This window comes from Akebia trifoliata, chromosome 4 (assembly GCF_017979445.1).
Source record: "Akebia trifoliata isolate Shusen 1 chromosome 4, ASM1797944v1, whole genome shotgun sequence".
Lineage (NCBI taxonomy): Eukaryota > Viridiplantae > Streptophyta > Magnoliopsida > Ranunculales > Lardizabalaceae > Akebia > Akebia trifoliata.
Window position 1 is genome coordinate 17,960,120 of NC_141378.1, and position 22,273 is coordinate 17,982,392.

At 35.1% G+C, this 22,273-nt stretch overlaps 1 protein-coding gene across 2 annotated transcripts; it reads left to right on the forward strand.

Moving 5' to 3' along the window:
* Nucleotides 1–7,122: 7,122 nt before the first annotated feature.
* Nucleotides 7,123–18,968, forward strand: FAB1D (FORMS APLOID AND BINUCLEATE CELLS 1A). Of its 2 annotated transcripts, XM_086440136.1 has the most exons (14): nucleotides 7,123–7,283; nucleotides 8,079–8,373; nucleotides 8,508–8,541; nucleotides 8,641–9,303; nucleotides 9,803–9,947; nucleotides 10,029–10,373; nucleotides 11,842–12,034; nucleotides 12,107–12,558; nucleotides 12,827–13,158; nucleotides 13,741–13,867; nucleotides 13,980–14,147; nucleotides 15,667–17,253; nucleotides 17,664–17,930; nucleotides 18,348–18,968. In XM_086440136.1, the coding sequence occupies exons 2-14, from the start codon at nucleotides 8,133–8,135 to the stop codon at nucleotides 18,582–18,584; spliced, it is 4,791 nt and encodes a 1,596-aa protein (XP_086296262.1). In that variant the 5' UTR covers nucleotides 7,123–7,283; nucleotides 8,079–8,132; the 3' UTR covers nucleotides 18,585–18,968. The 2 variants fall into 2 exon arrangements, with proteins under 2 accessions (XP_086296262.1, XP_086296261.1); XM_086440135.1 differs by having other exon boundaries at nucleotides 11,842–12,558.
* Nucleotides 18,969–22,273: the final 3,305 nt, after the last annotated feature.

Sequence of the window (22,273 nt, forward strand, 5' to 3'; positions counted from 1 at the left end):
AGTGCATAGAAGGATCTACGGTTCTGTGCATTTGCCATGTCAACCGTGCATGTTTTAACGGCCATTTTATTATTAGTCAGAAATATATTGTGAGAGAATCAAAATAGGGCTCAATAATCCTATACGACTATGGACAAAAGAAAAATTAGTTTGATTAATTATATGGACTAATGGTAAAATGACTCACTAAAACATATGCAGTTGACGTGGAAAGTGCACAAAATCATAGATCTTTTCCTTGTGTATCCCAAAGAAAAAAGATCTATGGTTGTGTGCAATTGCCATCAGGGGCAGAGCCAGGATTTTGCTCATGTGAGGGCAATCAATAGTAGTAATTTTTTTTGTGGGTGTAGGAGATTTTTCGAATATCCCACTCTCCTCGAAATCTATATTATTGATGATGATTTGATCTTCAAATTGCGTGTTAATTTTTAACTTTCTTTAGTCTTCTTCTTTGACTTGACTCTACCTTTTCGATCATCTTCTCTGTTGGTCTCACCTGAAAAAGACAATTGTGTGGTGTCAATCAAGGGGTTTCTGATGATCAAGCTAGAACTTGAGAAAAAATGCAGAGTTAGGAGAATAAATTTAGAAACATATTAACGTTGTGTGTTCTCGCTTATCTTGAAACTGGAGAAGTTTCCCTATTTATAGAATTAATTCATCAATTTTAGTGCATGTAATATCTTCTCATGATTTTTTATCATTAATAACCTATAATGTCATTATGACTAAAATCACTAACTCTCTTATCTCATTATGGCTTTAAAGCTCCACTCTCTTGGTTTTTGTAATTAATAAGAAAAGTGATATTTGCTCTATAATCGATTTAACTCGGTAGCTATTTAGTTATTCAAGTTGACTCAATCGTGTTATGTATCTGAGGTTGATTCTGTCAGTGTTATAATTTTTACTTCTGTTGTTACTCAAGTAGCTGTAAGTTATTGCATTTGATAGAGAGTTTGATTCTTTTTAAGAGATTGATCCTTATAATATGTTAGGGGGTTGACTCCTTAAAGAGATGGAATTGTCTTATGGCAAACTTATGTGGGATTAGCTTCTTGAGGAGACCGAACCGATTTGTACTAATTAATTAATGGATTGACTCCCTTGAGTTTAATTGATTTGAATGGGTTGGCTCAAATGGAGAGGTCAAACCTCCCTAAGGTTTGGTTAAATGGGGAGGTCGAACCTCCTTGAGGATTGAAGAGTAAAAGAGTTGGTTTCATAAGAGCCCAAACGTCCTTGAGGTTTAAAGAGTGAAGGGGTCAGCTCCTTCGGAGGCCGAACCTCTTTGAGATTCATAGAGTGTAGGGTTTGACTCCATAGGGAGGTTGAATCTCCTTGGTTGGGCAGTTTGGATGGGTCAAATTCTTTAGGCCGAATCGAATGGGGTATGTGTTTGACCCATTATATTTGTTCAATCGGGTTAGGATGTCATCTTCTCTAATCCTTTGGATCAAATGTTTTTTATTCATAAAAAGGGGACAACTAAGAAAAAAAAATAGTTGCGGGGGAAACTAAAAGTGTAAAAAAATTTGTGAGGGCGATTTCTTATTCTCCGCTGTAAAATTTGTCGTAATAGTTCACTAATCCATAGACTTTGAAAATTCTTGGGGAGAGTGGGAGGGGGAGGGGGAGGGGGAGTAGGTGCTCCCACTATAAATATGCCTTTGCTTGCCACGTTAACCGCATACAAATCAAGTACGCTTTTTCGAGTAGATTATCACAACTTAATTATATAATCGTTGTTGAATAATGATGAAAATCAATAACTATGAGTCAATTATGAAGATTATCAAATATAATGACTTTAAGTAGCCATTAAAAATCAAAATTTTGACTACATATCCAATAAAGCACTTATAGAGTTAATGGGCCGATTGAGTATCCCACAAGTCACTTACAAGGGGGGACATCCAACTGTTTATACAAAGAAAATAATAAATTCAACTATATATTCAAGCCTCTCATGTCATGAGGTGTCGGGCCTTCGTGGCCGTAGAGCACATTTATCAGGTCTACATATACGGTCATCTTCCCTCAAATGAAACTATCAAATACTTTAGTTTTGTCTCAACCTATATCATTGAGCTATAATTATACCTCAAATTTATTATATATTGACTACACATTGTCCTATTATATGATCTGGAGAAAGGAATGGGATTTTTTTTTAAAATAAATAAAAAATGTTCATCCATGTTTTTTTAATTTGTTATATATAAATAGGGTCAGGATCCGTGTACACACATATCTACAACATGTTTTATCTTATGTGGGTTAAAAATTTCGAATTGAGCTGATTTTTAGTGAGGATAATCTCTATGACAAGGAAATCATCGTTACCAAAAATCAACTAATTCTAAAACTTCTAACCTCATATTTATGAGTTGAATAATTGTGGACTGTCAGTTTTATGTAAACCACTTTTGACGAGGTTAAAAATTTTAGATTAATATGATTTTTGGTGAGAATGATCTCCTCATCATAAAGATCATCCTCACCAAAAATCAGATCAATCCGAAACTTTTAGCCCACATAGGACAAAACACGTTGTAGATATACAAGTAGATATATATGTGTATACGGATCCTGATCCATATATATATATATATATATATAATATATATATATATATATATATATATATATATATATATATATATATATATATATGAATGTAACAATGTGAACATGAATTATACAATATATCTTGCTCGTTCATGAACGAGAATGAGATGATTCACTTGAGTCATTTCGGTCTTGGATGATTTTTGTAACCATGGACTCTTGTGCCGTCAAATTGATAAAACACCTCTTACTACATGAGACTGACATAAAATGATTAAAATGCTCCACCACCAGCATTTTTCAAAACCCTTGGTTTTTCCCCCAAAAATTTCATTGTCTTTAACTTTTAAGTTGATTATTATTATTATTTTTACCTTATCTCCAACCTAAAGATGTTATCTCCTACAACAATCAAACCTTGAGAACAAGATAAAATTTTTGGGGAAGGCAGAACAAGATAGGTTTTTGAAAAGAAAAATCCAAGATTGCCAAGAGAGTGAAGATGGTGGGTTGAAAACAAGATTGAAGAGGTTGAAAAAAGTTACCTTAAAAAATAGATAATGAGATTTTGGGGAAAAAAATTGGTAGTCTCTCATAATAAAATGTGATCTGCGTCATGTCATTAGTTTGAGATCACAAAAAAGTATTTCCTCTAATTTCACCAAAATAGTAGGTACCTAAAATTATCATATATGTATAGAGGGAGCGTTCGGTTGACAATCTTAGGATGACAAAATGGAACCAATACTTTTGTCTTATGTGGGTTAGAAATTTCAGATTTAGCTGTTTTTTTTTTTTTTTTTTTTTTGTGTGTGAGAATGATCTCTATGGTGAGGAGATCATACTCACCAAAAATCAGCCAAATCTGAAACTTCTAACCTCATCAAAATTATTTTAGAACTGCAAACCATTGAATTTTAATCAAATTTTGTAAACAACTTTTGATGGACTTAGAAATTTTGGATTGGACATACTTTTTAGTGAGGATGATCTCTATGACAAGGAAATCATCGTTACCAAAAATCAGCTAACTCTAAAACTTCTAACCTCATATTTATGAGTTGAATAATTGTGGACTGTCAGTTTTATGTAAACCACTTTTGACGAGGTTAAAAATTTTAGATTAATATGATTTTTGGTGAGAATGATCTCCTCATCATAAAGATCATCCTCACCAAAAATCAGATCAATCCGAAACTTTTAGCCCACATAGGACAAAAACGTTGTAGATATACGAGTAGATATATATGTGTATACGGATCCTGATCCATATATATATATATATATATATATATATATAATATATATATATATATATATATATATATATATATATATATATATATGAATGTAACAATGTGAACATGAATTATACAATATATCTTGCTCGTTCATGAACGAGAATGAGATGATTCACTTGAGTCATTTCGGTCTTGGATGATTTTTGTAACCATGGACTCTTGTGCCGTCAAATTGATAAAACACCTCTTACTACATGAGACTGACATAAAATGATTAAAATGCTCCACCACCAGCATTTTTCAAAACCCTTGGTTTTTCCCCCAAAAATTTCATTGTCTTTAACTTTTAAGTTGATTATTATTATTATTTTTACTCTTATCTCCAACCTAAAGATGTTATCTCCTACAACAATCAAACCTTGAGAACAAGATAAAATTTTTGGGGAAGGCAGAACAAGATAGGTTTTTGAAAAGAAAAATCCAAGATTGCCAAGAGAGTGAAGATGGTGGGTTGAAAACAAGATTGAAGAGGTTGAAAAAAGTTATCTTAGAAAATAGACAATGAGATTTTGGGAAAAAAAATTGGTAGTCTCTCATAATAAAATGTGATCTACATCATGTCATTAGTTTGAGATCACAAAAAAGTATTTCCTCTAATTTCACCAAAATAGTAGGTACCTAAAATTATCATATATGTATAGAGGGAGCGTTCGGTTGACAATCTTAGGATGACAAAATGGAACCAATACTTTTGTCTATGTGGGTTAGAAATTTCAGATTTAGTTGTTTTTTTTTTTTTTTTTTTTTGGTGAGGATGATCTCTATGGTGAGGAGATCATCCTCACCAAAAATCAGCCAAATCTGAAACTTCTAACCTCATCTAAATTATTTTAGAACTGTAAACCATTGATTTTTAATCAAATTTTGTAAACAACTTTTGATGGACTTAGAAGTTTTGGATTGGACATACTCTTTAGTGAGGATGATCTACTCACCGTAGGTATCATCCTCACAAAAAGATTAGTTCAATTCAAAACTTTTAAATCATATAGGATAAATTTTGTCAGCCAACGTTGCCATCCTAAGATTGTAAACGAAATGCTTGCCACACACAACAAATATATATGGATTATGATCCGTATACACATAAAGCTACTCATAAAGCTACAACGTATTTTGTCTTATATGGGCAAAAATGTTTAGAATGAGCTGATTTTTTGTTATGATGATCTCTATGGCGAGGAGATCATCCTTGCCAAAAATCAGCATATTATGAAATTTTTAGCCCCATGTTTACAAGTTAAAAAATTTTCGACCGCCTAATTTTTGTAAATCAGTTTTGATGGGGTTAGGAGTTTTGGAATGGGATGATTTTTTGCAAGGATGATCCCCTCACCATAGAGATCATCCTCACAAAAAATCAGCCTATTCCGAATCTTTTTAATCATATAAGACAAAAACGTTGTAGCTTTATGAGTAGCTTTATGTGTCTACGGAACCTGACCCTCTATATATATATATATATATATATATATATATATATATATATATATATATATATATAGAGAGAGAGAGAGAGAGAGAGAGAGAAGAGAGAGAGAGAGAGAGAGAGAGATCAAATGAAACGTTAACAAATTGCGAATGATCTTTTCGATGGAACCTAATTAACAAAAATTATAGAACACTAATGAAATTAAATAAGATATAATAAGATGAAAGAGATATATTGCCTTTTGAAAAATTCGCAACTTAGATGTTACAATCAAGAGAAAGAAATCCTAATTTGTAGGTCATTATTTTTCATTAGGTTGGTAGGTCAAGAGTTAGCAATTCCAAGAAACAATGAATCCCTTGGGGCCATCTTCTAGGGTCCAGTTGATCCTCAAGTGAACCAGTTGCATGTGGGACTTTTCAAGGGGGTGGTGCGTGTAATTGTGAGATTAGTCTCACCTAAAGGGAGACGATGCCCACACTAAATAAAAAGACAAAAACAAAAAACTTCATATTGGTGGAAGCTTGTGGTAACTAGACACTTGTGTTTGGAACCCTAAGCAAATAAATGTCAAAGCTATAACTCTCAACAAGTCATGGAGTGACACTTTGCCTCTTTCATTCATCCATAATTGATCAAAGGACAATTATGATTGATCAATTGAGAAATTCAATTAATTTGTCATACTCATAAGAATTTGATGGAGGAGAGAATGAGTATGTGGAAGATAGGCAGAGAAGATCAAGCTCTTTTGTAAAATTCCTTTGCAAAGTATATTTAATTAAAATGGGTTAGTTATATAGTGTAACATATATCAAGTTAATTTTTGGGGCAACCGATTTGAGGTAAATACCAATGGGTTCAAGACAATGTTTTAAAATACAAATCGATAATTAAAATGAAAATATTTTAAATTGGTCGGGTTGTATTCTAACTTTAATTCAATTTGACTGGACCAATATACAATTATGAAAAATATTTAAAATTTTCTACTTTAACAACCTTCATTTATTTCATAAACAAAATAACATTAAAAAAAACCAAAGGTTCACAAATCGGATCGATCTTATCATAAAAATCTGATTGAAATTAGGTTTGGCAATGATTTGAAATATATTTGATGTTTGAATTGATCCATTCGAAAAATATAAAAAATCAGATTTGGATTGAAATCTTAGATCCGAAACAATTTCGGATCGATTTTGGATGTACTCAAATCCACTTTGAAAGAAATTCGATTCAAACATATTTTTAATATTTTTTTTTTATTCTTAATTTCATAGAAATGCATATAGATAAAATGTTTGTCCTTTTGATTTCCTTCTGTATTTCTAATTGGGAAGTAAATTTTTTAAGAAGTTTATGTGATTTTATATTTTTAAATTTTTTTGAACATTAATAATTTGAAAATAAGGCATATGTTCGGATCAAATTGATTTGAGATGAATGATAAAATGAAATGGATTGGATTCAATTCACATATTCATTAATCTGATCTGATAGAATACATTTAAAAAAAAAATTGCATCAGTATTGGAGTGGTATTGATTTGGTAGTGAATCGATCCGTTGCCAGCCCTAGTCGAAATAGGTTGGACCACTGGTTTGGCTCAAATATGTCTGTATCAAAAATTTAAATTTACACATACTTACGTACAGGCAGATAGTATCTACGTGTATTAATGCAAACAAATCGTATAAATCCATATATACAATGCATGGAATAGCTTGAGATTCAAGATTCCGTGTCTTTATACGTAAGATACGGTATTAAATTCAGTGGGTCCCTCACACGCTTTCTTCAATTCTTCTTCTTCTTCTTCTTCTTCCTCCTCTCTCCAAGTCTTCACCGTTTCTCTTAGTATACACACGTCAAAGTTACTTTATTATTCGTTGCTTCCATTGGAGAAATGAAATCTAACGGAAATTGCAGTCATGGTGTTTGAATCACTTTGTTTGATCTGGGTTTCTTCAACAGTAAGTTATTCTCCCAATTTGATTTTTTATTTTTGTTGGGTTTTACTTTATTTTTAGTTTTTCTTTAAAAAATGGCAGATTTTGAGAAATCTTGATTGGGTTTTGAAAATCGAGATTTATGGTAGATTTTATCTGTTTTTCCAGTTATGGGTTTATAAATCTTTGAGTTTTTGCTACGGTTTTTGGGTATGTTTGCTTTGATTTTGAGTTTTTGTGTTTTTTGGGAGATATCTGGGTTTGTTTCTGTTTCTTTAGTCTGATTGTTTTGGTATATTTTTTTTAAATCTTTAACTTGTAGATTTGGGTTGTTTTGGATGTATTTGGAGTTGGGTTTTGTTCTTTTCTGGATTTCTTCACTGAATTTTGGTTTTTGAAGTTGTAATCTGAAAATCTGGGTGGATTTTGGATGGGATTTTACGGATCATATTTTAGGATTTTTTTAATAATGAAAATCAATGTTTTACAAAATCAGATTATTATTTGAATTTTGGCACTGAGGTATTTTTTGTTGGTGATTTTGTGTATTTTCTGTACAAGCTTTTTTTTCTTTTTTTTCTTTTCTGATGGGCAGATTTTGTATTTTTTTGGTTTTACAAAATCAGGTTTTTATTTGAATTTTGGTGCTGAGGTATTTTTGTTGGTGGGTTTGTGTTTTTTCTTTACTGGCTTCTTCGTTTTTAGGTGGATTTTGCATTTGGTTTTCAATTTCAGAAATTGAAAGTTTGTTATATTCTTGGTTTCAATTACCCATTTTTTCTTATTTGTGTAATCATTTGTTTGGTTTGAATTTATTAGGTAGTCAAGATTGGATCTCATTAGCCAAATTTTGTAGACTCTCATTAAGATTGGATGCATAAAATGTGCCATGTTTGTGGTGCGAAACTAAAAAAATTGGATGTCGGACATGAGGCCGAGAAGAACATGACTCTTACTGTATTGGACAGCAGAGACCTCGCACGGTTCTGTCAAATTTGCGGTGAGAAGTACAAGCAAGAATCTTTGAGGCAGGACTGTTCGAGTAATTATGCAACACCATTGATCAGTCCGTCTCCTTCGTTGAATAGCAGCGGAAGCTTTGTCTCAAGCTGCAGTAATTTACTCATATCTTACTTTCCTGTTTTTCTAAATCTTAAAAAAAAAAAAAAAATAATAATAATAATTGAAGTTATGGGTTTGAAGATGATAACAATTCTAACTCGTTTTTTTTCTTCTCTTTTGTTCTAGGTGAGCTTTTGGTTGATGAGAATTTGCTGGGAAGGTATGTTATAATTTTTGGGCCCTATTTGATTTCATGGTGCCTAGGCATTGTTTCGTCGATAACTGATTTGTTTTCGTTTCTACTTTTCTTGTTTGGTAGGGAGTATTCAGATGAAGGTGCACCAAATATGGGTCTAGAGTATCCCAACGCGGGTACAATAGCTGTGGAATTTATTGATGATAATTATAGTGAGAATACACATAGCCATGATAAGAGCTCGTTAAAAGATGTACAAATTATAGGAGGGGATGATGCTGTAGAAGGAACAGAGGATGGTGTCGATGGACATAGCCCGTCATGTACATCCTTGAAGGAAGGAATGGATTCACATGCTTTTGATATTGAAACAAATCCTTCTATTTGGTTACCTCCCGAACCAGAAGACTTGGAGGATGATGTGGAGGCAAGTGTGGCTAACAACGATGAGGACGACTTGTGCAGTGATGATTCTAATTGGGGTCAACCCAGTTCTTTAAGTAGATTTGATGAAGAATACTCTGGAAGCTTTAGGTTTAAAGAGGAACGTCAGAAGGCAATGTCAGAGGTAATGAATGGGGAATTCAAGAGCCTTGTGTGTCGACTTCTTGCATCGGAAGGCATTCCCCTCTCAGGGGAGGCTGGTGAGAACTGGGTGGATGTAGTTACGTTGTTGTCTTGGGAAGCTGCGTTACATGTAAAGCCCGATGCTATTGAGGGGAAAACAATGGATCTAGAAGGCTATGTGAAGATCAAATGTATCGCAACTGGTTTCCGCAACCAAAGGTAGGAAATTTAATCAGCGTTTCTCTTCTATATCTCTATTAGATGTTTTGTAGGCCATCAAATGACTTTTAGATGACTTGAAATTGACTTATTAAAAAAAAAAAGATGTCTTGAAAATGACGCATATCTGTGAAAAACGAAGTAGCAAAGATAACAGAAATCACACAAAAAACACAAGGATTTACTTGGTTAGGCAGTGTGCCTATGTCCACAGATCAGAACAAGAACAATCGTTATTGTCTTTCAAGTTTTACAGTCCTAAGATCTCTATTTAAAGAAACCTGGAGTAGAGAAAACGTGTCTATCTCCCAAAAATAGAACCCCCCCAAAGTAGAAAACCTTGACCCTTTTTCGTAACCTTAAAATATTTGGGTGGGGGGCTCCGCCCACTGATCAGGTCCCCTGCACTGTCACAACTCAACGTACCTGCCAACATAATACTAGACATTTACACAACAATATCTTTATTAACCTTGGGGTGATTATTTTGGTTTTGTAGTCAACTGATCAAGGGCTTGGCTTTTAAGAAGAACGCTGCTCACAAACATATGCAAACCAAGTACAAGAACCCTAGGCTTTTGTTGCTCCAAGGCATGCTTGGACAGAGTTCGAGCGGGTTGTCATCATTTGATTCAATGGAACAGGTAACATGATTTAAATTTTAACGTTGATCATCTTGATGGGAGCATACTACCTATTGGCGCTGATTGTTTGGTCACAAACAGGAGAAGGATAATCTTAAGTCGGTCGTTGAGATGATAGAGATGTGCCATCCAAATGTCGTTTTAGTGGAGAAAACGGTTTCTCGTGATGTGCAAGAATCTCTTCTTGCAAAAGGAATAACTCTAGTCTTTGACATGAAGTTTCATCGCTTAGAGAGAATCGCTGTTTGTACTGGCTCACAGATCGTCTCTTCGGCTGACAGTTTGATGAGTGTGGAGTTGAAACAATGTGAATCATTCTATTTTGAAAAGTTTGTCGAGGAACATGGCATTCCCAAGGATGGTGGAAAGAGGCCGAGCAAGACTTTAATGTTTCTTGAGGGCTGTCTTAGACCTTTGGGCTGTACGGTATGTCCATTCTTTTCAGAATATAACTGCTTCCTATGTTTTACACTACTATTTGAAGAAGAAAGATTTTAGATTCGGAGTGGTGTAACAACAAATCAATCAATCTATCTAACGTGTTCATCATTTTTCTTATGATACGAGTACATGTAGTGTTTGTGTATTACACATACATGCCTCTTATGGATTATAGTATTTTCTTTGGTACTTCTGTATGTGTGTGAGCATGTTTAAGTGTATGTTATGTAATGTCCAAAACCGTTTATTTGTTGTTGAAACATACAAATTTGCAAGACATGAACATTAAGAAGCGAACATCTATCTAATAATTTTTTTTTTGGATAGGTTTAAGTGAAGGTGGGTTTTTGATTCTAAGTATGTGGTAATCTATCTAATATCATTGAAGTTACCCCACCCCTCCCAACCCTAAACTTTGTATGGTACAAAGTGTTGCATGCTTATGCCTTGAGGCTTGCCTCGGGGTAAGGCTCTCACGAATGCCTTGAAGCTCCCCCCTTTTTCCCTCATAGGCTTAGGCCTTACTCAAAATGACTTTGGAAAACCTCACATAGTCCTTATAATTATAAAATTTTCCTATTATAACTATGGGTGTGGATCCCTATATCTAGCAATACACAAGATGAAATAAACAAGAAACAACCAAGAATCACAAGATTTGCCAAATTTTCGTCCACGGGCAATGATGAGATCTTTTCACTTTTTCCATGAAAAGCTGGTGCTATAATCTCACTTCCTCTGATAAAACTGAAAATATCCCTCATAAAAGTAAAAAAAGAAAGACCGTAATCATATAGCAGTTAATTTACATCAAAGTAAAAAAAGAAAGCCCGTAATCATATAGCATTTAATTTACATAAAAGTAAAAAAAGAAAGACCGTAATCATATATTTTCTTATGACCCTAATATCTACAAGCTCTCATTGCATATGTGAGTGTAAATTTGTTTTGTTTTGTTTTGTTTTTGTTGTTTTTTTTCCCCGTTTGAGTGGCTGTTAGCATTGTTTTTATTTGGGGGGATTAAAAACTTGGAAGTTGGTAGTATGAAACATGGATGTAGTTCAGTTGGAATTTGGATTTGGATGTTGAGATTTATTCAATTTTTTACTATTTGTTTATCTCTATTTATAATTATTTATCATTTTAAACAATGCGTGCCTATGAGGCTCACCTAAAGGCCTTGTCAAGTGAAGCACCTCTCCTCGTGCCTAAGCATTTCATGATCATTACTGCAAAGCAGTCCTCTAGAGTTCTATAATGTAACTGTTTTCTTAAAATTAGTTAAAATTATTAAATCTTTTTTTTGTGTGTGTGTGTGACAAAACTGTTCTATTGAATCCATGTTTATTATTTCTTGGGGTTTTGAGTTTGACAGTTAATTAACTGTCGGATTACAGCCTTATCTATGTCACATCTTTCTCTCCTGAAAGATGCTGCCTTTTTTGTTTCACAGGTTTTGTTGAAGGGTGGTCACAGTGATGAATTAAAGAAGATTAAAAGTGTGGTCAATTGTGCAGTTGTTGTTGCATATCATTTAATTCTAGAGACTTCTTTCCTTGCCGATAAAAGGGCAATGTTCTCCACCATTCATTCATCCATAATGAATGGATTTCGAGAAGATGAAAAACTCCCAATTGTTGGCTCAGGTACTTCACTTAATTCAAATGTTTCTTGTCTCCGGGAGTCCTCGGATGGAATCACATCCTCGTTTGTTGTAGATGTTCCCATTTTTGATGGCCCTCGAGAAGCTTCCGCTTATAAAGGAATCTCCCTAAACTCCAACTTGGATTTCAAAGGAAATTCTACATTGTTTGGCTTTAGTCCTGCTTTCGATTTGTACGATAACAGCATTGGTGAAAGTCACTCGATTTATCATAATATGCCTGACTATGGTAACAGCCACCCATACGAGACAACCACTTATTGTGAGATCAAAGAAAAAGATAAATCTGATGAAGTGGAGTTGCCTGATGCTAAAACCGATGACCAAATGCAATGTGAGGATGACGTCAGCACCGTATTAGATGCACCAAGCATTTTGTTTTTGGCGTCTAGCCATAATGTTTTAAAGGGGTCGGTTTGTGAGCAAAGCCATCTTTGTCGTATAAAGTATTACAGGAACTTTGATGTATCCCTCGGATGGTTCTTGCGTGATAGCTTACTTAATCAGGTTTTCAAAGTTCTTTTGATAGATTTCAAATTTTTATAGCTTTTTCATTCCCTTTTTGCTGCATTTTTTGAGAGATTCTATTGCCACACCAACTTTTGCTAATGCCACCCCAATTCATATGTAATTCACCAAAAATTAACACACATCTTGGTTTGGTGTTTGCAAAAGTTGGTGTGGAAATATAATCTCTCTCTCTCCCTCTCCCATTTCAATTCATGTAGAGTTTCACCTGAAGTTGGTATTGACAAAAACCATTTTATTATGTCAGAGGCATCAGTGTTCTACATGTGGTGATCCACCCGGAGCTCATGTTTACAATTACATGCATCAAAATGGAAAGCTCATGGTGCGAGTTAAACAGCTTTCCATGGAGTCACGTTTGCCTGGTGAAGCTGAAGGAAAGCTCTGGATGTGGGCCCGCTGTTTAAAATGTGAGCCCATGAACATGAATCTTAGACCTACTCGTAGATTGGTGATGTCCAGTGCTGCATGTGGTCTATCATTTGGAAAATTCTTGGAGCTCAGCTTTTCAATCCAATCTACTAATAAGTTATCTAGCTGTGGGCACTCACTACATAGGGACTACATCCACTTCTACGGGTACGAGCATATTGATCCTGATAATATCGTCTATTATTTGAGTATTTGTAGGGATGGCAATGGGGGTCGGGTGTGGGTCGGATGAAGCATATATCGAATCCTTATCCAACTATGTATCCGGGAATCCATATCTGATTTTTTACCCACTTTTGCTAAGGATATCCATATCTAACTATTTATCCAATTTTTTAAAGCATATCAATATCCAACTTGTACTCAAATTTCAAGTAGATGTCCGAGTCGGATATATATATACCTCATTGTGAAGATGATGGAAGAACCTTAATTTTTTGTTATAGATATATCTTAGTATGAATTTACTGTATTCAACTCGAACGAACTGATAATCGTGTCAGATAGGACACTTATCCATACCTGACCAGTTCAGATAAAATAATTACAGATAAATTTACCCAAATTCTTAATCGGATAAAAAAATTGTACCCCATGCCTGAATAACTCGGGTCAGATGAGTCGGGTAAGTGGATATTATCTGGCCCATTGCCAACACTAATTATTTAAGATTTTTCAGCTTGTCTTTTGACTATCTCATAATCCATGGTATATGTGGCCACTGTGTAGATTGGGTCCCATGGTTGCCATGTTCAGATACTCCTCTATTAACATCTATACTGCTTGTATGCCACCACCTGTTTTGGACTTCAACTGTACGATCGGACAAGATTGGATCAAGAAAGAAGCAGAAAGTGTATGTTGTTAGCTAAGAATATCGACTTTTAATGATTCCCAATGCTTACGTAGCTTCTCTTTTGCCGATTTTTTCCAACTGACATTTTCTTTTTCTTTTTCTTTTTCTGAAGGTTCTCAAAAAAGGGTTGTTGCTATTCACGGAGGTGACAAACTCTTTACAGAAAATAGTATCGAGATTTCACAACTCATGTTCAAATCTGCCCTCAAATCTTACAGGTTCAATAAAAGAATTCTCTGAGATTGAGGAGATGCTGAAGCAGGAAAGATGTGATTTTGAGGTTAGTATACTCTCCGGAGGTTCTGTTTTGTTACCTAAATATTTCCCTTTTTTTCACCTTTCCATTTAGTGTCAGTTGACAGAAGCTTTGTTAGGAGTTCTACCCTTTTTGTAGGAAATGCTTTCATGAACATTATAAATCTAAATATGCAGCCCATCATAACCTTTTCCGTGGCATAATACTTTTACTTAATTTTGTTTTACATTATTTAAAAGGGAGATGTTTGCCCTAGGGCTGTCAACGGATAGGTTTCCGATCGGATAGTGCTATATCCGAATTCGAATCCGAAAAAAAATAATGATATCCGAATTTGAATCCGATCGGATATCACTAACAACATTTGAATTAGAATTCGAAAAATATATCGGATATCCGGATGTTATCTGATCCGATAAAAAATCCTACAAATGGGGTTTTACACCTATTCGAATCTGTAAAAAAACAAATTAATTTTCTTATTTTTTCAACTCCAAAATTGTGATATTCCACCAATTTCAGTATTAAAATCAAATAAAATGGCGTTTTACTCTATGTGTGTGTGTGTGTGAGAGAGAGAGAGAGAGAGAGAGAGAGAGAGAGAGAGAGAGAGAGAGTAGAGAGAGAGAGAGAGAGAGAGTATGTACCTAAATGCTCGCCGGCCAGAGAAGACGAGTGGGTTATGGAGCTCGCAGCCTCGCACAGTCGAAACCCACCCTTCCGTTTACTTCGACTGGTTCGTTTGTTTTGGGTTGAGAGAAGATAACTTTAAAAGTAAAGTTTTTGTTGTAAAACATGAATACACAGCATCATATATACATATATAAAGTTTTATTGTAAAACATGAATACATAACATCCGAATTCGTATCCGAAACTCATTCGAATTTTAAAATAACATCCGAATCCGATATCCGATATCCGAAAATTTCGGATAATATTCAATTTTTCGAATTCGGATTCGGATTTCGGCTATCCATTGACACCCCTAGTTTTCCCTTTATGGAATGAGAGAAATAGAGAGTACATGAGGCCTTGAGCTACCGTTTGTGTACGAGCTTGATTGGATTTGGGTCAATACAAGCTCAAGTTTTATTCCTTTATTTAAATTAGACTTGTGTTCGGCCATGCCTATAGCATGGGCATCCTCTTTAGGGTTAGGGGGTTAACGAGGAAAATCATAAAGCCGGAGGGGCATTATTAAAAAATCTTTGGAGTTAAAGGGGTAAAAGAGGAAAAATAATAAAATTGGAGAGGTATTATTAGGAAAGCAGTGGGGGGGGGGGGGGGGAGAGAATAGGAAAGACAATAAAGTTGGAGGGGTAATATTGGAAAAGGGGAGAAGAAGAAAGAGAATAAAGTCGGGTATTTTTGAAAATAGGAAGAAGATAAAAGGTAAAACATGTTCTCGAGATATGTTGTTTATGGGATATAAATCTTGAGATAGAGAGTGGGATCCACCATTGTGTTTTATTATATAAATTTTCAAATCATAAATCCAACTTTTGTTTATTTCTGAATGCATGTTTTGCTTTCTTTTTCAGTTCCACATTCAGAAGGCTATTGATAAAAACGAGCATCTGGGGCAGCTTGGACATGGGCTTCTCAGTTTGAATAGTTTAATCCAAGAACTTGTACTTGAGTCTTATGTTTGGGATCGACGTTTGCATTTGCTTCTATCTTCTGATTCTAGAATAGCTAATGCTGGTAGTACTCATAAAGCAATGCACGAAGAACAAGCACAGTTGCAGAAGGATTCCATTAGTACTGGACTAATTGATGAAACAAGAAATACTTTGCACAAAGACGACGAAATTTCTACTCCCATCAACAACAAGCCGCCTTCATCTTCTAGTGGCGACAATAATCCTGTAAACCATAGCAACAACTTGGAAGCTGAGCTGGAAATCAAGGAAGACGGAACATCTACAACAGAAAAAGAAAATTCTGTTAAAGAAATCCAAGTTCAAGAACGGCAGTATGAAGGGCACCACCCAAACATCAAAGTCAATAGTTCTATTGATGCTGAAATTAATGGAGTCTTGAATGATTCTGTTCTGGGTCAAGACCCTTCCAATGTTGTCTCTCATCTCACTTCCTTTCTTCCTTCGGATGATGAGAATTTCCAAGAACAATGTATCCCGATTTCTGAGCCTGTAGTTGTGGACAGAACTATTCCAAACACTAAAGAACTTTTGAGACACACTGACTCGGTTTCCAATTTGCATCTTCATGGGTCAACATCGGGAGAGGTATCGTCAAAGTCTGGGTTCAAGGGATTAGATGATTCTGAGGGTTGGGTCTGGACTCCTTTTTCAGAAATTCGCAAGGCTTATAGAAAGGATCTTCAAGGCAGTCATTCGCAGATAAATGAATTCATCAATAGCTATACTCCTCAATTATTGTCTTCAGCCAATCAACTGATTACTGATGAACGGTACAGATTTCACATCCCATTCGGTCCTGATGACAATGTTGTGTCAACCTATGAGGGTGAACCCACGAGCTTAATTGCATATGCTCTAGCCTTGTTGCATGATAGACATAGTTCGACTGAAGATTTAGTCGAGAAGGAGGCAAGGAAAGAGAAAGGAGACGACAACAAAGCAATTGAGAATCTACAATTTCTTTCTTCAGACGTGTCTCTGTCATCACAATATTGGTCTTCATTTGGTTCTTTTGATTCAGAAGGAATTTATTCGGGGGGAAGTTTTTCATCGGATGAGTCGTACACCTCAAGTTTTCATGGGTCTAATCTTGTAGATTCTCTCCATTCTTTGGTGGATCTTCATCCACAGATTCATCTTGGAGATGGGAAATTTCCCGGGAAGGGCAAACATTCTGTAGTTTGCTTATATGCGAAACAATTCCGTGCTCTTCGAAGGCGTTGTTGTCCTTGTGAATTTGATTACATTGCTTCCTTAAGCCGTTGTGTGAACTGGGATGCTAAAGGTGGGAAGAGTGGGTCTTTGTTTGTGAAGACACTCGATGACAGGTTTATCATAAAGCAGATTAAAAAGACAGAATTCGATTCATTTTTGAAGTTTGCCTCAGATTACTTCAAGTACGTTAATCAATCTCTAAGCTCCGGGAGCCAAACGTGCCTTGCAAAAATATTAGGGATCTATCAGGTCAGTTTCCCATTTATCTCTTTCCTTGGTGACTTCTTGACTAGGGCTGTAAATGGATCAGGTTTGGATCAGATATGATCTTCAACTGATCCAATAATTATTGGATTGAGTTCTTAATGGGTCTGATTCTTACCAGATCTCAATATTAAGATCCAAACCTGGGTCCGGATCGAACCAAGTCTGATTTGATTTACAAAATCTTACTAAACTTAATATATTTAAAGAAATATATAATATAATTTCTAACATTTTATCAAATTGGGTCCTTATTGGATTGGTTATGGTCGATCCAGATCTGATCCAATAAGGTATCAGAAATAGATTGGATTTCGGGTCTGATCCAATCCATTGACGGCCCTGTTCTTGACTGGAGCTTATTTAACTTTACATTTTTATTTTCTCCATTTCAGGTTACCATAAGGCAGCCTAAAAGTGGAAAGGATCTGAAATATGATCTGATGGTCATGGAGAATCTCATGTTTGGACGAAATATAACACGCCTTTACGATCTTAAAGGTGCTCAGCATGCTCGATACACTTCAGATGCGGATGGCTCAGGAAAAGTACTTTTGGATCAAAACTTTGTTGAAGACATGAATCTCTCTCCCTTGTTCATCAATGGTAAAACTAAACATCTCTTACAACGAGCTGTTTGGAATGACACATCGTTCCTCACTGTGAGTGTGTTGTCTATAGCTTCTTTAAAGTTGCAATGTTAGAGCAACTCCAACCGGTCTCTAAAACTCTAAATTTAGAGATAGAGATTTCTGAACCTTACTCCAACTGCTTTCTATTTTAGAGAAATTCCCTCTATATCACTGTTCACATCTCCAAATATAGAGATCTTGAAATTATTTAGAGGGCCTCTCTAAATCACTATTCACCTTTTTTAAATACCTATTTTGCCTCCTTCCCCCCCCCCCCCCCTTTTTCCTTCCATAAATGCCATTTTTGATCTTCTCTTTTCATGGAACATGTCTAAATTTAGAGAAGATGCCAATTTGGAGGAAAAATTTAGAGATGTGGGTTGGCGTTGCTCTCAGTGGATAAGTAATTTAGGAGCTCAAAATTTTGTTTTCTTTTGATATTTGCAGTCGATCAATGTCATGGATTACTCTTTGCTTGTCGGAGTGGACATGGAGCGGCATGAACTTGTATGTGGTATTATTGACTATTTGAGGCAATATACTTGGGACAAACATCTTGAGACATGGGTAAAGGCTTCCCTTGTTGTCCCTAAAAATGTGTCACCTACAGTTGTATCCCCAAAAGAGTACAAGAAAAGATTCCGGAAATTCATGGCTATGTACTTCTTCAGCCTTCCAAGTTAAGAGTATCCAAAGGGATCTTCGGTTACAAGTTTTTTGGTGACAGAAGTGGTGGCTCTTCTCAAATAAATACAAAGGGCAGAGTACAACCAAATCAATCTATGCTTGATCCAGATTTACCAATTACCCGATATATACCTTGTGTTTGAGTAGTAGTTATTTGTTCTATTCATTTCAAGGACTGTATATAGGTGTATGTCACAGTTTATACACCCCCCATTTTTTTCGCAATTTTTAGCAAATTTTTGGGGGTTAAGTTTCTTCTTTACAGGTCCATGAAGTTAATTATGATTAATTTTTTTTTCTTGTATTATTAAGTTCAATGGACATTGTAAAGAGATGAAGATGATTAATGATACACACATTTGTTTGGAAATAGTTTTAAAAGTTGACATGTATTAGGAAACATACGTCTGATAAGATTTATTTTCAGCCAACAATTTGCATGATATATCTTGCCTGGGATATCCTTTATATTCTTCTTGTTCTCTAACTCTAGTAAATCTAATCCTTCAATGTTTTCTATTTTTTTTCTTAATTTATAAAGCAAGTATAATATAAACGTCATGGCTTTCGTTATGGAGATATCTTGTCATTATGTGCACAGCTTAAAGCGAGCAAGCATAAGGAGAGACTTCTTCCTCTACTCCTATACAGAACAGCTTGAATTAGCCTACACCATGTATATCTGTCTTGAAGTCTCCCCACTGGACTGCGGCTATGGGTGAAGAAATGATTGGTCTATGATCCAACTCTATTTCTCCATACTTTTCATGTATGAACGTTGGTTTTCGATGGGTTCTCTAGAGAAAACTTTGTTTTGATGATGCTATCACTTGGCTTGCTATGTAAGGATAATCTATTGCATGATATTGATTTTGGTGAAACTTTTTGCCTAGTTGTAACAGCATCGATTATCGAAAATGCTTTTTTTTCCTCTTGGGGGTTCAATGCAAGAAATTTATATGGAGCAATGTCATAGATATATTGACCTCAAGTTTCCTAATCATGTCCATATGCATGGTTTTAGCACATCAGGTAGTTTCTTTTACATTTGGACAGTAATACACAAAAAACTTCAATATTTGGCTTTACTTCTAAGCAAATAGCGTCCAATATTATTATTATATGTTGGTGATATTGTGGTCCCCAAAGTTAATTATTCTTGCGGTGAAGAATTTGGGCCCACTTATAGTTTCTTGATGCAGCTATTGATCGCTACATCTCTGCATATGCATTATAAACCTGTATCGTTAGGTTCTACATTTGAGGATCCTGGACTCCACCATAGCCCTGAAGGCGAATTGCACTGTATCACACTCACAATGTCAATACCTGTATGCTCCTATGGTAACCATTCTAAAGCTATTCAAATTATCATAATACATCTCAAATGCATGCTGACTTGTGCTCTTTTTATTTCTGCCCATTGTTCTTTGAATTTTGTGGCTTTTTCTAATGCTGATTGGGCTAGGTGTCCCGACAAACATCATTCTACTTCTAGTGGTTACTACAACAGAGTTATCATCGCTCTCTTCTACTCCAAGATCTTGGTATTCGATTCAATCAGCTGTCATTTACTGTGAAAATAAGAATGGTATACATAGGACGTCTAGTCCTATTGTCCATGCTTGTTTGAGCATTCTGAGTCGGATAATTTGTTCGAGAAGCTGCAAGGTTATGATTGCTGTTTGTTTTTTTTCTAATTAATTGTCAATTTGCAGATACATTTCCCAAAAGCTATCACAACTGTGCTTTGAATCTCAACAGTTCCAGTTATACATTCAGCTTTCCCTGACACTCAACTTGGTGGGACATGATAAAGATAGTAAGTTGATCATACTTAATTGTCTATTGTATACCCATTCAACATAATTGTTTTCTGTATTTTTGCATAATTGCCTCTATAAATCTTTATGTCAAACTCAAGGAAAAGGCAATATTTTCATCACCCTTTTTCTGCCAATTGGTTTTGCACTATGTACTTATGTTACCCATCCTAACAGACTCTAAACAAAAATAGAATAAATCTGGTAGCACTGTAGCAGATATATGGTTTTCGTCGCATTTTTAAATGTTTGTGTCTGTTAGTGCATATCACATTTATGATGCAGGATAGAGAGTCTAGGAGTCCGTTTGGATCTAAAGTAGCTAGGAAGAAAGTAGCTTTGGGAGAAAATAACTTTTAGAAAGTAGAAGGTAGTTTCTTTTTGCTTTTTAGAAAGTTGAGATTTTTTACTTGAGTTGGTCTATTTGCACACACCAAAATGGCCAAATGTACCCACTTGCTGCTGATAACCTCCTTAACTTTAAAATACCTTATTGCACACACCTAATAAATGTACTTTAACCTAAATTGCTTATTTCAACCACCTAAAGGTACCGAATGATTCTTCCTTCTTCTTCCTCTCTCTCTCTCTCTCTCTCTCTTTCTTTCTCTCATTTATGCTTCTTCTTCTTCTTCTCTGCATTTGGAAAGGTTTCAATGAGGATTTTAAGCTTTGATCTTGTTTTTTTTTTCTCACTTCTAATCCAATCGAAGCCATTCACATGAGAAAGTTCTGTTTGGTAGGTGCCTACCGAATCTATTTGGTAGGTGCCTACCGAATCTATTTGGTAGATGCCTACCGAAGTTGTTGGAACAAATTCGGTCTGAACCTACTGAACAAAATCTGTTAAAAAGTCTCCAAGTTCTTCGATTCAAAATCGACATTTTGAGATTTTAATAGTGGTTTTTTCCATCTTCCTTGATGATTAAATGCAAAAAAGTAAAAGAAATTTCAAAGAAATAAGATAACTTGAAAAAAAAAAACCTAAAACCTAATTTTCATTGATTCAATCTCTCACAAAACTCAAAAGGAGATGGATATGAAGAAGACGAGAAAGGAAGAAAGAAGAAGTGGGTTTTGGATTTTTTGTTCGGTAGGTGGTGGTGTGTGCAATAAGCAATAATGAAAGGGTAAAATGGCAATTTACCTTTTTTTTTAATACAAAAATCACTTCAGTGGGTGCAATTGGCCATTTTGGTATGTGCAAATAGACCGATCTTTTTTTTACTTTTGAAAGTAGTTTTCTAAAATGAATCCAAACAAGCCTTTTAACTTTCAAAAGTGAAAAAAAAAGTTGTTTTTTTACACAAGCTCTAGATGTTGAAAACAAAATTGGGAGATAATATATTAATGCATTTAATAGGTTTGGCCAAGCTATCAACACTATTTCGAACCCCACATAGCATAACCAAAGGATAGGTTCGAAAGTTGAGGGTTTAAAAAGGTGAAAGATTTAGGCCTAAAGGGGTTAAGTGGTAAAGGGTAAATGCAAATTTTTTCAATAGGGTATTTAGGGTATTTAATTAAGTTTAGGGGTATCTATAAAAAATTAGGTCTAGGGGTGTGGAATAGGATTAGGTTTGATAGAGGGAGGGATTGAAGGTTGTGGATTTCATATCTGGGTTTTGAAGGAGGTTGGATAGGTTTTAGATCTGCTAGAATTGGTTTGAGTGGTTTCTTGTGACCCAAGAAGAGCTTGGCTAGGTTGTTGATGGTTTTAGGGATGATTGAGGGCTAGATTTGGTGGGACAACAGGGTTTTAAGGGCTTTAGGATAGAGTTTTGAGATCCTAAGGAATTTTGGCCAGCACTATAGGTGCAGTATTTTTTGGATAACAGGGTAAAAAAGAAAAAAAAAATGGAG

Excerpts from the sequence above, each read along its gene's own strand:
- FAB1D (XM_086440135.1), top strand. The coding sequence starts at position 8,133 with ATGCATAAAATGTGCCATGTTTGTGGTGCGAAACTAAAAAAATTGGAT. Across the intron at positions 13,159-13,740 it reads GACTACATCCACTTCTACGG|ATTGGGTCCCATGGTTGCCA; the intron begins GTACGAGCATAT and ends GCCACTGTGTAG. Across the intron at positions 14,148-15,666 it reads AGGAAAGATGTGATTTTGAG|TTCCACATTCAGAAGGCTAT; the intron begins GTTAGTATACTC and ends TTTCTTTTTCAG.